At 31.1% G+C, this 14,088-nt stretch overlaps 5 protein-coding genes across 5 annotated transcripts; 2 read left to right on the top strand and 3 right to left on the bottom strand.

Moving 5' to 3' along the window:
* Positions 1-285: 285 nt before the first annotated feature.
* On the top strand, positions 286-1,906 carry LOC107186104 (jerky protein homolog-like). Its single transcript, XM_015573913.1, has one exon. The coding sequence runs from the start codon at positions 419-421 to the stop codon at positions 1,904-1,906; it is 1,488 nt and encodes a 495-aa protein (XP_015429399.1). The 5' UTR covers positions 286-418.
* A 1,280-nt stretch (positions 1,907-3,186) lies between these two features.
* LOC107186240 (U6 snRNA-associated Sm-like protein LSm1) lies at positions 3,187-4,195 on the bottom strand. Its single transcript, XM_015574068.1, has 3 exons — positions 4,140-4,195; positions 3,437-3,621; positions 3,187-3,360 (listed from the first exon to the last, which is right to left on the bottom strand). Exons 1-3 carry the CDS (start codon positions 4,183-4,185, stop codon positions 3,187-3,189), a joined length of 405 nt encoding a protein of 134 aa, XP_015429554.1. The 5' UTR covers positions 4,186-4,195.
* A 495-nt stretch (positions 4,196-4,690) lies between these two features.
* LOC107186250 (cytochrome c oxidase assembly protein COX16 homolog, mitochondrial) lies at positions 4,691-6,890 on the top strand. Its single transcript, XM_015574081.1, has 3 exons — positions 4,691-4,841; positions 5,316-5,427; positions 6,816-6,890. The coding sequence occupies exons 1-3, from the start codon at positions 4,741-4,743 to the stop codon at positions 6,888-6,890; spliced, it is 288 nt and encodes a 95-aa protein (XP_015429567.1). The 5' UTR covers positions 4,691-4,740.
* Positions 6,891-7,181: 291 nt separating this feature from the next.
* Positions 7,182-10,449, bottom strand: LOC107186094 (exonuclease 1). The gene is made up of 9 exons (XM_015573903.1): positions 10,240-10,449; positions 10,050-10,169; positions 9,446-9,707; positions 9,137-9,352; positions 8,761-9,048; positions 8,374-8,587; positions 7,515-8,299; positions 7,302-7,410; positions 7,182-7,192 (listed from the first exon to the last, which is right to left on the bottom strand). Exons 1-9 carry the CDS (start codon positions 10,398-10,400, stop codon positions 7,182-7,184), a joined length of 2,166 nt encoding a protein of 721 aa, XP_015429389.1. The 5' UTR covers positions 10,401-10,449.
* Positions 10,450-10,795: 346 nt separating this feature from the next.
* On the bottom strand, positions 10,796-13,576 carry LOC107186259 (BTB/POZ domain-containing protein 9). The gene is made up of 10 exons (XM_015574092.1): positions 13,215-13,576; positions 12,989-13,141; positions 12,734-12,923; positions 12,348-12,603; positions 12,154-12,286; positions 11,939-12,076; positions 11,725-11,855; positions 11,535-11,663; positions 11,265-11,454; positions 10,796-11,169 (listed from the first exon to the last, which is right to left on the bottom strand). The coding sequence occupies exons 1-10, from the start codon at positions 13,527-13,529 to the stop codon at positions 10,969-10,971; spliced, it is 1,836 nt and encodes a 611-aa protein (XP_015429578.1). The 5' UTR covers positions 13,530-13,576; the 3' UTR covers positions 10,796-10,968.
* Between the last annotated feature and the right edge of the window lie 512 nt (positions 13,577-14,088).

Here is a 14,088-nt window from a genome sequence, read left to right as displayed (position 1 = left end):
GCCGCCAGTCATTCACTGTCTTGTCTATTATAAATCGTTCCGAAATTCAAACGCGTCCCGGATTTCCGGCACTCGTTTTAGTACTGGCCTGTATCACCTATAGCGCTGCAAATTGACCAAGAAAAACCTGTGAGATGTACCCCCGTGTACTGTCACACTACTAGGGTGGTCAGTGTGTACTAGACTATTGTGTAGCAGTGTGTAGAGTTCAATACTTCAGTTGACTTCAGTGTATACATTTAAATCAATATATTTATAGTACAAACGTAAAATAAAGGAGGAATGATCAGTATCATGAGCAAATATATTCAATGCCAATTATGTGGGAAAATTTTGAGAAATACCAAAAAATACTGAAAAGAAACTAAGAAAGAAAAGAATAGGTCGTTTCGTACAATACTGTAGAACATTACAAATAATGTCAGGTAGTAAAAGACACAAACTGACTGTAAAACAGCGACTAGAGATTCTTAAACACTTGGAAGACGGTGCTACAGCAAAGCAAGTGTCTTCTTTTTACAATGTGCATGTAGGCACTATCCGTAAAGTTAAATATGATGCAAGACAGCTACACCGTTACACAGAACAAGCAAGATCTTCTAACAAGAAGAGAATGCGAAGACCAATAAATAAGGAGTTAGAAGGTCGGTTGTATACTTGGTTCTTGGAAAAGAGAACAATGGATGATCCTATCAGCAATCGCTTGCTTCGTGAAGAAGCAACAAATATTAATAAAGAATTGGGAGGTCCAATAACATTTAGAGCAAGTGAAAATTGGTTGACTTGTTTCAAGATTCGTTATAAAATTAATAATATACATACTCATGAAAGTGACGAAAAAGTAGCCTTAAAATTTATAGAGGATTTAAAGAATATTATGTATGAGCGAGACATTGACCTTGACAATCTGTATAACATGGACGAAACAGGATTGGCATGGAAGTCTCTTCCTAAAAGAACATTAGATCATCTGAATGTGAAAAAGGTTGACGGTAAATTATTAAGGAAATATTGTTTCACAATGGGACTCTGCTCCAATGCCAGTGGCAGCCATAAACTTCCTCTGCTAATAATTAATAAGTATGCATCCCCAAGAGCATTAAAGCATTGCAAAAATCGTTTGCCTGTTGTGTTCAAATCACAACCAAATGCTTGTATGAATAGAATATTATTTTTAGATTGGTACGAGAATGATTTTAAACCTTCTGTTAAAAAGCATCAGTTAGAGAATGGCACATGTGGTTCAGTCCTTTTGATTGTTGATGATTGCAAAGTGCACAATCTTCCAACAGATGTTTTCCAGGACGAGAGATTCCATGTTATGTTTTTGCCACAGAATGCATCATCACTTGTACAACCCATGAATCAGGGCATAATTCGAAATACAAAAAGCAGTTTTCGATATAGAATGTTACAACTGATTTTAAGCAAGCCTGGTGGAGTGTATCAATTTTTCGTTGAATATGACCTGAAGGAAAGTATTGAACTTATAAATCAAACATGGATGAGTATTACACCATACAGTATTAAAAATGCGTGGTGTAAATTGTTGCAACAAGTTCCTGAGAAGGGTCCGATATCTGATACAAATGATATGGAAGAGTCCACTAGCTGTAAATTACAAGAGAGCATTCAAGCAATAGTGGGTGGAAACATTGCCCTTAGTGAAGTGGAAGAGTGGTTATCCATATGTGCAGAGATGGAAGAAGAAATTCTTGAGGATAATGAGGAAAATATCGAAAAGGAAGGAAGCTCACAGCTCTCTCTTGAAAATGATTCGTTCTTGGATGATGAGTTCTTGGATATAGAAACAATGTTCAAACAATTACTTCTTTGGTCCAAGAATGAACCAAAGCACATTCGATTGCAAGTGCAATTCTTGAAAAAGTTTCATTATAAAAATTAGTTACTAAATTATTGTCAACATCGTAAAATCAGTTCTATACAGAGCTATCTGGTTATTAATAGGAACAGTTTAATGTTCAATTTACCAAAACTAATGCCTCCTCTACTAATGAACCAGCATTTTTGAATTGGGAAAGTAAAGAACAGAATTATATAATCTGGACCATTTAGCAAATCAATTAGAAATATTATAAATAAGATAAAAGAAAAACAATCAAAATGTTATTCTTCATACAGTAAAGATTCCCTTAATGCTCAAAACTCGGAACCGGTTTGGAACAGTTATTCTTCTCGCTTGACACTAGTGGGAATAAAGTAGAACCATTTAGTGCAGAGATCTTTCCAAACATTCACGGAGGCTTTACTGTATTTTATTGTGCCGTGCATAAACAGTCAAGGGAGGTCTACTTCCATACTTATTCTCATTCATCCCTGTACAGTAGTAGATATCTACAAGCATTTAAAAAGTATTTTTTTTAAATCAAAATAACATACATTTTGTTCAAATGTTTTATCCTTCAATAATAGCATTCTATAATTTAAAGAAAAAGAACTTTTGTTGGTAAACAATGAAATTGTAGTTAATACTTTCATTCCATATACTCTGTAATCTTTGTTCCTGTATTTATTAAGTATGAAATACACAGACCAAATATTTTGTAAATTACTACATGCAATATTTTGTATATAAAACCAACTTTTTGTTACTGCTTGTGCTATCCATGCATACTCCCAGTTTAAGATACAAGATTTTGGAGAGACAAATTATTTATACAAAATCACACACAACTAATCACAAAAAAATGTACAATTGTTACAAATTTGGAAATATCATTAGCACATTTGTTTATGTGTTTAATATAAATGACAAAAAGACCATGTACTGGTTAGAATAGATTTTTATTTAAATATAATACTTGTATATAGCAGAAAAGTTAGAAGATCTTAAAAATATGATACAATTATAGTGTGACGATTCTCCACACTAAATGCAAGATTTAATATAACTAAAACTGTATAAATCCTCATTACTAATATTAATGATAATTATTTAAACGTACACATCAATTTGTGGTTTAGTATCATAGTTTTTTAAGGAAATTGAACCATATTATTAATGATTATTTCTATGTTCACCATACCACAATGAACTTACACTTTGTAAATTCTTACCATTATATAGTTCCAAACAGAAAGCGATGTATAACATCTATCATAACCTTTAGAATGATGGGAAGATGTGGATGATGAAGTAGTTTTAGTCAAAGATGCAGATGTGTGTCAGAACATATCATCGTGACCCATATCTGGAATGTATGACAAACCTCGCTCCTTCAAAGCATTGTTTACTAGTCGCTTTCGATCTTGCTTTAATTCTTGCTCTCGTCTTTGTGCGTCTAAAATATCATCTACAGATACTTCAGTTAGAGGTAAATCCTTTTCTTTTTCCCTGTCCTATAATAAAATTGAATTATTTCAATGAAAATATAATACTTTGTAAAATATTAAACAATATAATTAGAGACATTACTATTTCTCCTAGAAGTACCACATTTTCTCCTCTCACAATAAAAATTCCTCGTGGGATGTCTCCATATTCCTTACCAACATGAATTCTTTCAATTGTGCGATGAAGGACTATATTAGCAAATTGATCAACACTTCTAAGGTATCCAATTAAGGTTCTACCATCTCTTAATAAAACCATAAGTTTTTCTAAAACCAAATGGTACGTATATTATTTATCATGTTTAAATAATTCAATTTGATTAAACTATTACACATACTTTTAGAGAGTATACTAAGAACATGTAAATAAGCATCATATAGCAAGAGCATTATTGGACTATCAATTTTATGCATTTGGAACAAATATGTTTATCTAAAACTCAATACAATAAAACATTGAAACAAGTTAAATGAGATTTCTATAGTATTTAGAAATACATGAAATCCTTAATACAATAAACAAACTTCTGTTTGATTTCAGTTTCTACAAATTAATTCATAAAAATCTATATTTTCATCAACAGACACAATCTGTGTATTACCAATGAAAATGTCTTTTTTATAAACAATATTCTTACGAGTTCATGGCTCATTGCCTTATATTTTTGTGTATAAATAAGTCGAAATTTTTAATTCAATATTAATAATGAATATATGGAATATAAAGAACATAATAACGTACCGGCATAACCTACAAATAGCATGTCTGTGATACAAATACCTACTGTCAAGTTCTTCAAGAAGAGACGCTGTTCCTGGCAATATATTCATTTTGAAGTTCTTTTCACTTTTTGTAAAAATAATTTCCTGATCAAAACAAATAAAATTCGTCTATATCAACTTAACCTGTATTAAAGTTTACAGCTAAAGTCATCTCGCTTATTCAACACTATTTGAGCTACTTCCATGTATTAATGACTGACACTTACTAATGTTAACAGTAATATATAAAATTAAAATAGTTGTAAATGTTATTATTTCAACATTTCTGCGTACTACTTAGATCTGTACAGGTTGAATTGGTACCAATTATTACTGAAGTTTGAATGGGATGCAGTTGGAGGCAATGAAAGGAATACCTATAACCCCTATAACCTGATAAGATTTGCAGTGAACGATTTTTATGTTAAAATATACGTACTCTTGTTAATTCGATAACTATTTTCAATTTTAGAAATAAGGAATTCTTAAATTTATATAAAAACTTCTAAATACAGTATATGTAGAAACAAATATTATATAGAGGCTTAACCTTATATTTTATTGTGTGTATATATACATCGGCACGTACCTATTTATTCACATAGATACATCATTTTTAGTACGATGGCACCGTTTTTATCAAGAAAAACAATGCGACATTTCTTGCCATTTATGATACTTATTGTGGGAGGATCATTTCTATTACGTGAATTTGCAGACGTAAGGTATGCAGTATTACTATTTATTTTACTTTACACTTTATACATAATTGAGACAAAGTTGGTGGAACCATGATCGTTAAGTCAACCAAAATGTAAAGTAAATATGTTTGAGACACTGGAATCAAAGAATTGACAGAAATATGAGGTTTGAACTATCTTGAACTTTATTCAGGATTGTACAGACTATCTAACTTTTGCTTTAATGTATTTTTGTTTTGTGTAATTTAATGTCAATGGTTATTTGATCATCAAATAACTTCAACATTGTAAATGTTAATTAAAATTTGTCATTTTCCTATTAGCAAAGGAATTACAATACAATACTAATATTACTTTTTTGAAGTAATAACAGAGTAATGTATATAGCTTCATCTTGTGCATTATCAGTAGGATCTGTCTGTCAAAGGTTTATCTTACAACCATGTTGTATTGTTTCCACTAATTGTAAAAGATACAAATGGATTTTAATTTGCGTAGATACAAATTCAGATCAGTAGTCTCATATGATATAAAAAAAGATTTTCAAGAAAAGGGTATTGAAGTGAAAAAATCTGCTAGTTTAGAAGAAGAATATGAAAACACAATGAAAGTAAGTAAACTTGATTTAAAAAATTAAACGTATGTACAGGGTGTCAAGAAATTACATGTCGCGGCTACTATAGCCGGATTCTACACCTTTCGTTTGGTGGAGATTGAGGTAAGAACGGTGCCGCAAAATTGACGTTGACCTTGAATATCAAGGTCAACATTTTTTTTTATTGCGTTACATACTACTCGTGGGGATAACAAATCTAAAAGGAACCATGGGTTGGAGCTCGGCGGTTCTCTTTAAAAATAATGTTAAAGTTTCATTCATTTTTAAACTGATTTTGTTTCTAAAGTATTCAATCTCGCAGCCTAATAGAACTCAGATATCATGCTATTGGTGAAGCAGCAAGGATTTTTCATATTTAACTTTATTTTATAAAACTTCAAATAACTTTCGGCAGCGCGTTCTTGCGCGAGACCTGGGTTCGACACTGGGCATTTAAAGTGAAACAATGCATGTGTATGACACTCTGATGAACCCCATTCGAGCCTCGTCGAGAAGTGCGTCGTACCTTGCAGGTCCCTAACGGCTCACCTAACCCATTCATGACCAAATTATTGTTTTTAGAAATTAGTTATTTAACTATCGATCTCGCATCTGAGCCAAAAAATACTGCGCTTTCCTCGACGAGGCATTGCATAACATTATTTCAATTCTTTAAATGTCCAGTGTGGACTCCGGGTCGTTGACGCACAGCGTTCGGCATCTCGAATAAACACGCTGCCGAGTTATTCGAAGCCTTCGAATGAAAGATAAAGTTAACGATGTAAAATTCCTGCTTCTTCGCCAATAGCATGATATCTGAGTTCCATCAGACTGCGAGATTCAATATATTATAAACGAAATCAGTTTAAAAATGAATGAAAATTTAACATCATTTTTCAAGAGAACCGTTCAGTTCCAACCCATGATTCCTCTCAGACTTTTTATCCTCACAGTGAGTAGTGTGTAATGCAATGATAAAATATTTGACCTTCAAATCCAAGGTCAAGGTCAATTTTGTGGCAACGTTTTTACCTGTATTTCCACCAATGGTATGACATGTAATTTCTTGACATCCTGTACAAGAACCACGGTTTTATAAATCTGAAATGTGTTACTTTAAAATTTTATGTAATAATACATATTATATGATAATTTATATTAATAACATGTATATTAATTAAACGTGAATTATACATTTTATATAAAAAGTGATCATTATTAACATATGCAATTGACATATTTGTAATAAAAATGTGTTATTAAAAATGATAGTTTGTAATTAAATATATCTTGATGTAAAAAAATAAACAGAATATAAAAATTAAATTATTGTTGAATATAATGGTAATAAAAAATAACTTAAAAGTTATAATGTTTAAAATATTAATATAAAACTTTTTCAGAAACTAAATATTGATAACTGGGAAAATGTCCGAATACCAAGACCATGGGATGAAAAAGACAGTACAAAGAATTGAGAGCTTTTGAGTACTTTATAAGTTATAGTAAAAAACGAATTTTATTCTCCTTGTAAGTTAACCCGTAACAATAAATGTATATATATCTGATGTATAAAATTATAATAACTAGAACAAATGTGTTCGCACGTTTTAATTGTAATACATGAGACTCAGGTCAATTGTGTTTATACACATTTTCTATCTTCATACTGTTTTTATGAATAATCCTGTGTAGCTTAATAATTATTTCATAAACGTAGCACAGCACACGTCTTTCATATAACATAATCTTCATCTACAAAATACTTCTCAAATTGGTTCTGTAAGTAAATGACATTCTTGTAGATTTACAGGAATTAAAAATTACTGTATAGAGTTGTTAAGTATATAAATGTAAACGACTTGTAAATTTTAATATATTGTGCTTACTTTTCTTCTCGAATCCATACATGCTCAATAAACTTTGTTGTCTTTGTACTGAACACAGGTCTTGACTTTTACGTCTAGTACTTGTTATGTTTGCTTTACTATTTACAGCCTAAAAAATAGGTTAACACATGTTACATGTTTGTCTTGAATCGTAGATATTTAATTTCAGGAAATATATTACATAGAACTATGTGATACAGTAATAATACTTACTCTAAAATTTGACGAATTTTTCCTTTTACTATGTGTAATTCTGTTGTTTAATTGCACGGACAAATTTGTATTAGACCCTGTAAAGAAACTACTACTTAAAGTACTTATATCTTCTTGTGGAATTAAAAACTCAGTATCTATAGTAGGTTTTAATGGCATCACTGAATCGCTTAAAGTATATGATTGTTCATTATCTTTGTTTAAGACAGACTCATTTACTTGAACATCTGAATATGATTTTTCTAAATTACAGTTCGAGAAACTATTTAAACAGTCGTCATCATTACGCTGATTTGAGGCAAATGACGTAGTATGCTCTTCATCTACATCCATGGAATGTGATTCTCTTTCCATTTCGTCAGTTTCCATTAAGGACTGAAGGTTAACGTTGTTCGTTGAATTTGTTTTCTGAAAATTCATGTTTTCTTTTTTTTGTGAAATATTTGAATTATTCGATGAAGACAACCTATCATCGTCCGTTTCAACGTTACTTTCAACGCTTGATTTAGCAAAGAATTTACTTTCTGTAATAATGTCTTCATTTATAACTGTTCTTCTAACACGCCGTATATTTCTTCCTTTTATACGACTTTTACCTTTAGACAAAAGACTTGGAGAAGTTTTATCAGAAGATGGTTGTTGTGAAAATGGATTTGTTCGTCTGATTAAAACAGGAGATACTATTTCTTCAGTGGTAGATACATCTGTTTTGAAATTATTTTCAATCTCATTCTCATTTGATTCGTACATATTTAAAATTTCTTTTCCATTCAGTTCTGTATACTCTGTAATCATTTTTATGCGATTATACTAAGTTGTTATATTATGCATTATGTGGTTATATACGGGTGCAACTTACCAGGATTAGCCTCCTGTTCCACGAAAATAGCTCGTTTTAAGAGATTTGTTTGGAGAACCATCTCTTTACCAACAGTGTTTGGCCAAGTCATAAGATTCTTATCTCGAGGAGATCCTTGTAACAAACTTTTTGTTAATTTATAGTGTTTTGCCCAAATGCTAATATGTTGAGAATAAATTGATTTATGGCCCCATGTATTACATTTATCTTGGCTCTAAAAAGTCAGGATTAGAATAAAGTTCATATAACTAGATGAGTAATGTTTATACATGTACTGTCATTCAGTTTATAACAGGGGAATAAAAAAAAATATATATATATTAGATAAAATATTAATTTATATTAGTTACATATTTTCATGATAAATGTATTGTAATAAGTCCTTACCATTGTTTTATCAGGATCAAAGTCATGAAGTATTTGTAAAGAAAAAGGATCACAATTTCCCAAGGCAAGTTGTAATGCAGTATCTGAATCTGTTTCTGTACCAGCATAATATAATTGTTCCTCTGTCACATCAGACAAAGGTGGATGTAAACGAACTTGTTTTCTTTGTAAAGGGCAAAATACTAACTGGTGTTTAAAGGTAATATCTGCTAACATAAATGCATCTCTATATTCTTTCGTAACAACTAAGGATTTCATATTTAGGTAAGATCCCAAACGAGTTAAAGCCTATGAGAAAGAATGTACTTAATTTATATACAAAACCTCATTGAGTATTTAAAATATTTATAAAAAAAAACAATTTAAATATGCTTACCCTATGTATATCACAATCTGTATTTCTCATAATGAACTTTTTTGCCTTAATCAACCCAATACCAGGGAGAGAAGGTAGATAATCACAGCCTGACAAAATACACATATAACGGAAATTCTCCATACTGAAATGTTCAGCTTGCAGATCCATTGCAAGATGTAAACGTTCTTGGTCAACTAAAAGACCATTTCCATTTACATCCATTTTAAAAAATACCTGTAATATGTAAAGGAATCAGGAAAAACAATTATATAAACTATGAAAATACATTTACAATTTAGATACATTTTCAAATTAAGTTATACAAACCTTTTTACAACCGAATAATGTTAAATCACTATCTTCAGTAATAACAACATCAGCAATTCCACTGATGTTCAAATATGCTAATTGTGCATCTGCCTCATAAGGTGCTACAATACAGTCTATATTCATTTTCTGGCATTGTTTAATTAATTCTAATGCAATTTCGTGTGTAATATCTAAAGACCTTCTTAATAAATTTCTTCCTTCAGCATATTGTCCCATTTTTATTAACTCAATACCTTTACGACGATTTGTTTGTCTGGCTCTGAATACATGTGACATATATAAACACAAAGTAACAATTTTAAAGACATTATGCTTTTCATTCAATCAAATAACACATTTATTTATTTATTTCTTCGTTATAAAATAAGAAACAAAAGCACAATTCGGAATATGTAACTTAAAATCATAGATTTCTTTCATTTCAAAATCATAGATAACAGTATATAGCAAATCTGTTAATTTGTAATTATTTGCTTAAATAAATATATACATAACATGCATCTTTAATATTGAGTTATAGGCTTCTTGTACAGATTTTAAGTAGTAAATTAAAATCTTAATTAGCGCATGCAGTACTTATTTGCAATTTAACTGTACATACTCTCGTCGTTTAGCTTCGGTTTGAGCTTTGGCAGGCAAATGTCGTCCATCGAATACAAGAATTGGTTTAATTTTATGACTAAACAACATATATATGAATTTCATACAGTAATCAACGTACCTAAAAAAAATGATGATCGTACGATACACTGTTTTGATAAATAATACAATTAAAACAATGGTATTCTTACGCATCTGTCGGTTGTCCCATTGACAATTTGTCAGCACAAGAAAACGCACCTTTATGTAACCAACAATAAGAATCAATAGCAACAGTACCACCGGCAAACTCATTAATATTTGTTCTCTTTGAAGATTTTTCTAAGAAAGGAAGTAAGCCGGTAATACCCATACTTAACTTTTAAGAAGATTAATGACCCGCAACGAATATACACATACTATCCATCACCACCCCACTACCCATTGACAGTTACAGTTATTCGCATTGCTGCAAATTACCGCCAAATTTCAAAGCATAGAATAATAAAACTCTTACAGAGGCGAAACTTGTCCCTTCTTCTGATTCCAGTTTCCAATGCTCACGGCTCACCTTGATGGCGTAGGCCTTATATAAAAGAATTGCCGCTACATATAAATACGTAATTTCAGTCTTAAGATTTTTTTTTCGAGTACATTTTACTAGGCACATTTATCGTATTTTAAACATAATCACTTATTTTTTTTTAAGCCAGAGTGGAGTAAGAGGCAATTTATCAAATCAAGCGTGATTCAAAAAATTTATTTTACAACTATTTTTACAATCATAACTTACTTAATATTATACAAATTTGTAACATTCAGCTCAGGAAATTAACGTAATGTTTGGAAAATAAAAATTGAGATTCAACATGTAATTAAATCAGTAGTGGTAGAATTTTGTGCAGCAGTTTCTGTGTGAAAACCTAGTAAACTAAAGACAACTACAAAGATACATTGTTATAAACAGAATTTGTCTCTTCATGATCAATGTTTACTGCTTCTGTAGCTGTTTCTGGGGGTGATGTTACCAATGAAAGCATAGAATCATTCGTTACTGGTTGCTTCCCTTTATGAATTGGAGACTTCTTTACATCTTTGTCGTTTGTTTGAGCAGGACATTCAAAATGGACGCAATGAAACACCTAAAATATTAAATGTTTAGAATTCTGACAGATACTGTCTATGCACACATAAAATAATCTTCCACACATAAAATAGGTAAATAATAAATAATAACCACGTTTGCCGTATTATGTGTGCCAACAATACGTATAAACACCACAGGACGAGGCGGTTCGAAGCGAATCGTCTGCCAAGAACGACAAGCTTCTCTAGTTTTATCAGCAACAAGAACCCAATTGCAACAATTACCAGACACCTCTATATAATATGAGTATGAACGATTATCGCAATCCCATAGTAATAATCTAAATAACACATAAATATCAGTGAGAAACCATTTCGTGACTTGATAGTGGTAATTCAGAAATTACGTTGTAATATATACCGCATTGAATCTATAATATATGGTTGTCCAAGTTGCACTAAAATGGATCCAGAACCAAGCTGATGGCATGTGTATCCACTGTCCCAATCATAATTTGAGGTATCACCGTTCAATAAAGCATTGCGAGATCTAAATTTACATAAATAATTTATTAGAGAAAGAATACTAAAGATAACTGATTATTACATACCTACAAACACCTTCAGTAACTGTAGCACTGAGATCCATTGTAGCAACATTTCGTGTTGGAACAACAAAACCATTACAAAGCTTCTCTATTTGATTTGTATAGTAAGCTTGAAAACTGACGACATGGAATACCTTCGAAAAAGAATGTATGCAAAAATAACTCCAAGAGAGGATTCTCGACATTCCTTTTTTTTTATATGAATTGCATTCTTTACCTTGTTTACAGTATTATTTGTTCCAACAATACGAATATAAAGAACTACTCTTGGTTCAAAGTATAAATACTGCCAACTACGACAAAAATATTCTGTGTGATCAATAACTCGAACCCAATCTTTTTGATCCATAGATACCTGTTAATAAATAAGGAGTAATCGCAATTATTCAGAATCCTAATATTAACCTGTTTGATATTTTGCATTTGACTTACTTCTACATAATAAGAATATGAGCGCATATCTTTATCCCAGAGCAGCATCTTGATATGATTAATAATACACTGGGTTCCCAATTTGATTAAAATACAGTGTTCTCGAGATTCCGTAATGGTATGCCTAGTATACCTAATAAAAACAGCAAATTTTACTTATATGAACAACTTGGAAAATGTATTTATTACTTTACCCTCGTTCCAAATCATAGTTGCTTGTATCTCCATCCAAGAGATAACTGCGCATTTCACCTTGCAAAACTTGAGCGCCATGCATAGGATGGGCAACATTTTCATCTATAAGCAGTCTACCTCGATAAGTAAGGTCTGAATCTCGTATTTGAATTCTTGCAGCAATTGCATCTAACAGTATGTCAGGAGCAACTAGTCCAGTCGGTCGAACAATATTTAAGAGATCCGTGATAGAAATCAAGCTTAATCGTACTTTATCTATAAAATTACTTTTATTACTTACATAGAATACAGATTTTTTAAATGAACCTTTTAATATAATCGAATGAATGGTATTTGTTTTATTTTTGTACTTCTTTTTACATGTTTATTTCTTGTATCCACTTACCTAACACACTTTTGCCATCAGCATCAGGATTTGCTTTTACCCATGCTTGCACAGCTAAAAAGATATCGATTTCTGGTGCATAGAAAGAATCTCTTGAAACAAGCTCATTCAAAACAGCAGCACTTAACTGCAAAAAGCTATCATTCTGTATCACTTCGCAAGCATGTTTGTCCATATACCCTTGACAAACCTAGAATTTAATACTTGTATATTCAAACATTCTTTTGGATATCACTTTTGACATCATGTCCATACCCTTGTAAGACATTCTATTCGATAAAGAAGCGCTGCATCGTATATGAGACACACATTTCTTATATTTAATATTTCTCTTAAATAATCCGATATAGAAGTTTCCAATTCTGAAAACCCATAAAGATGAGCCAATCCAAGAATATCCAGAACCACCTATGAATAACGACAAGTTGAGAAACATAGTTGAAGATGTTAAATTAAAACGACAAGTAAGAACAAAAAATACCTCTTCACGTCTGTCTGTTAGTGACATATGTCCTGTGTATATGTACCCAAATAAACCTTTAAATGCAGCCAAATTGGCATCCTTCAATTCAATTTCACGTTGCGTTGATTCTTTCAATCCTCCAAATAAAAGAGCTCTAAAATACTGGCTACGTGCAGCTAATATAATTTTGTGTCCGTTGAATCTTTGTCCACCAACAATTAAAGTCACATCTGAATAATCATCAGAAAGACAGAGAGCACCAATATCATCAGACAGATAACTAATATGTTCTATATCACCAGACAATGGATTTAAACGGTGATGAGAACTCATTTTTGTTACGTTTCAATTTACTCAATTCAAAGATTCTCTGAAAGTAATTTTACTTTGATTATCTTTGTTTTTGTTCAAAGCGTTTTTTTCATTGATAAATACGATGTTCCATCGACGACAAACAACACCAGTAGCATCACATTTTAGAAGTTTAAATACATTCGAGAATACGTTTCATCGAACGTTAACGTATTCATAAAAGTGAAAAAGTGAAAGTCCATCGGTTCCATAAATACTTATATAGTAACAACTACGGATAACAAAAATAAGGTTAACTTTCAGTCTATATATGTAAGCTTCGCTTTTTGAGTTCACTCACATTCTTGAATTATTTTACGATTTCACTTAAAGATTATATACATATATGATATGTATATATAATCTGTATAATGTATATATATATATTGTTGTCACTAATTTTCACTAATGAACATTTATTCAAACTTAAATAAATGTCTGATGGATCAGAATGACACAAAAATACAGATTTTTCCACTTTGCAAATACATACATTATTCCCCTTTTTAATGAAATTCGCATCAATTCCTATCTCCACCTA

The sequence above is a fragment of the Dufourea novaeangliae genome, unplaced genomic scaffold, assembly GCF_001272555.1.
Source record: "Dufourea novaeangliae isolate 0120121106 unplaced genomic scaffold, ASM127255v1 scaffold14, whole genome shotgun sequence".
Lineage (NCBI taxonomy): Eukaryota > Metazoa > Arthropoda > Insecta > Hymenoptera > Halictidae > Dufourea > Dufourea novaeangliae.
The sequence above is the reverse complement of the archived record's forward strand: the minus strand, read 5'-3'. Positions and strand labels throughout refer to the sequence as shown.

Excerpts from the sequence above, each read along its gene's own strand:
- LOC107186104 (XM_015573913.1), top strand. The coding sequence starts at position 419 with ATGTCAGGTAGTAAAAGACACAAACTGACTGTAAAACAGCGACTAGAG.
- LOC107186240 (XM_015574068.1), bottom strand. The coding sequence starts at position 4,185 with ATGAATATATTGCCAGGAACAGCGTCTCTTCTTGAAGAACTTGACA. Across the intron at positions 3,622-4,139 it reads TCTTCTTGAAGAACTTGACA|AAAAACTTATGGTTTTATTA; the intron begins GTAGGTATTTGT and ends ATTTGGTTTTAG. Across the intron at positions 3,361-3,436 it reads TGGTACTTCTAGGAGAAATA|GACAGGGAAAAAGAAAAGGA; the intron begins GTAATGTCTCTA and ends ATTTTATTATAG.
- LOC107186250 (XM_015574081.1), top strand. The coding sequence starts at position 4,741 with ATGGCACCGTTTTTATCAAGAAAAACAATGCGACATTTCTTGCCATTT. Across the intron at positions 4,842-5,315 it reads CGTGAATTTGCAGACGTAAG|ATACAAATTCAGATCAGTAG; the intron begins GTATGCAGTATT and ends TAATTTGCGTAG. Across the intron at positions 5,428-6,815 it reads AATATGAAAACACAATGAAA|AAACTAAATATTGATAACTG; the intron begins GTAAGTAAACTT and ends AAACTTTTTCAG.
- LOC107186094 (XM_015573903.1), bottom strand. The coding sequence starts at position 10,400 with ATGGGTATTACCGGCTTACTTCCTTTCTTAGAAAAATCTTCAAAGAGA. Across the intron at positions 9,708-10,049 it reads ACCGAAGCTAAACGACGAGA|AGCCAGACAAACAAATCGTC; the intron begins GTATGTACAGTT and ends ACATGTATTCAG. Across the intron at positions 8,300-8,373 it reads GGAACAGGAGGCTAATCCTG|AGTATACAGAACTGAATGGA; the intron begins GTAAGTTGCACC and ends AAATGATTACAG.
- LOC107186259 (XM_015574092.1), bottom strand. The coding sequence starts at position 13,529 with ATGAGTTCTCATCACCGTTTAAATCCATTGTCTGGTGATATAGAACAT. Across the intron at positions 11,856-11,938 it reads CAAATAATACTGTAAACAAG|GTATTCCATGTCGTCAGTTT; the intron begins GTAAAGAATGCA and ends TCTTTTTCGAAG. Across the intron at positions 11,170-11,264 it reads CACATAATACGGCAAACGTG|GTGTTTCATTGCGTCCATTT; the intron begins GTTATTATTTAT and ends TTAATATTTTAG.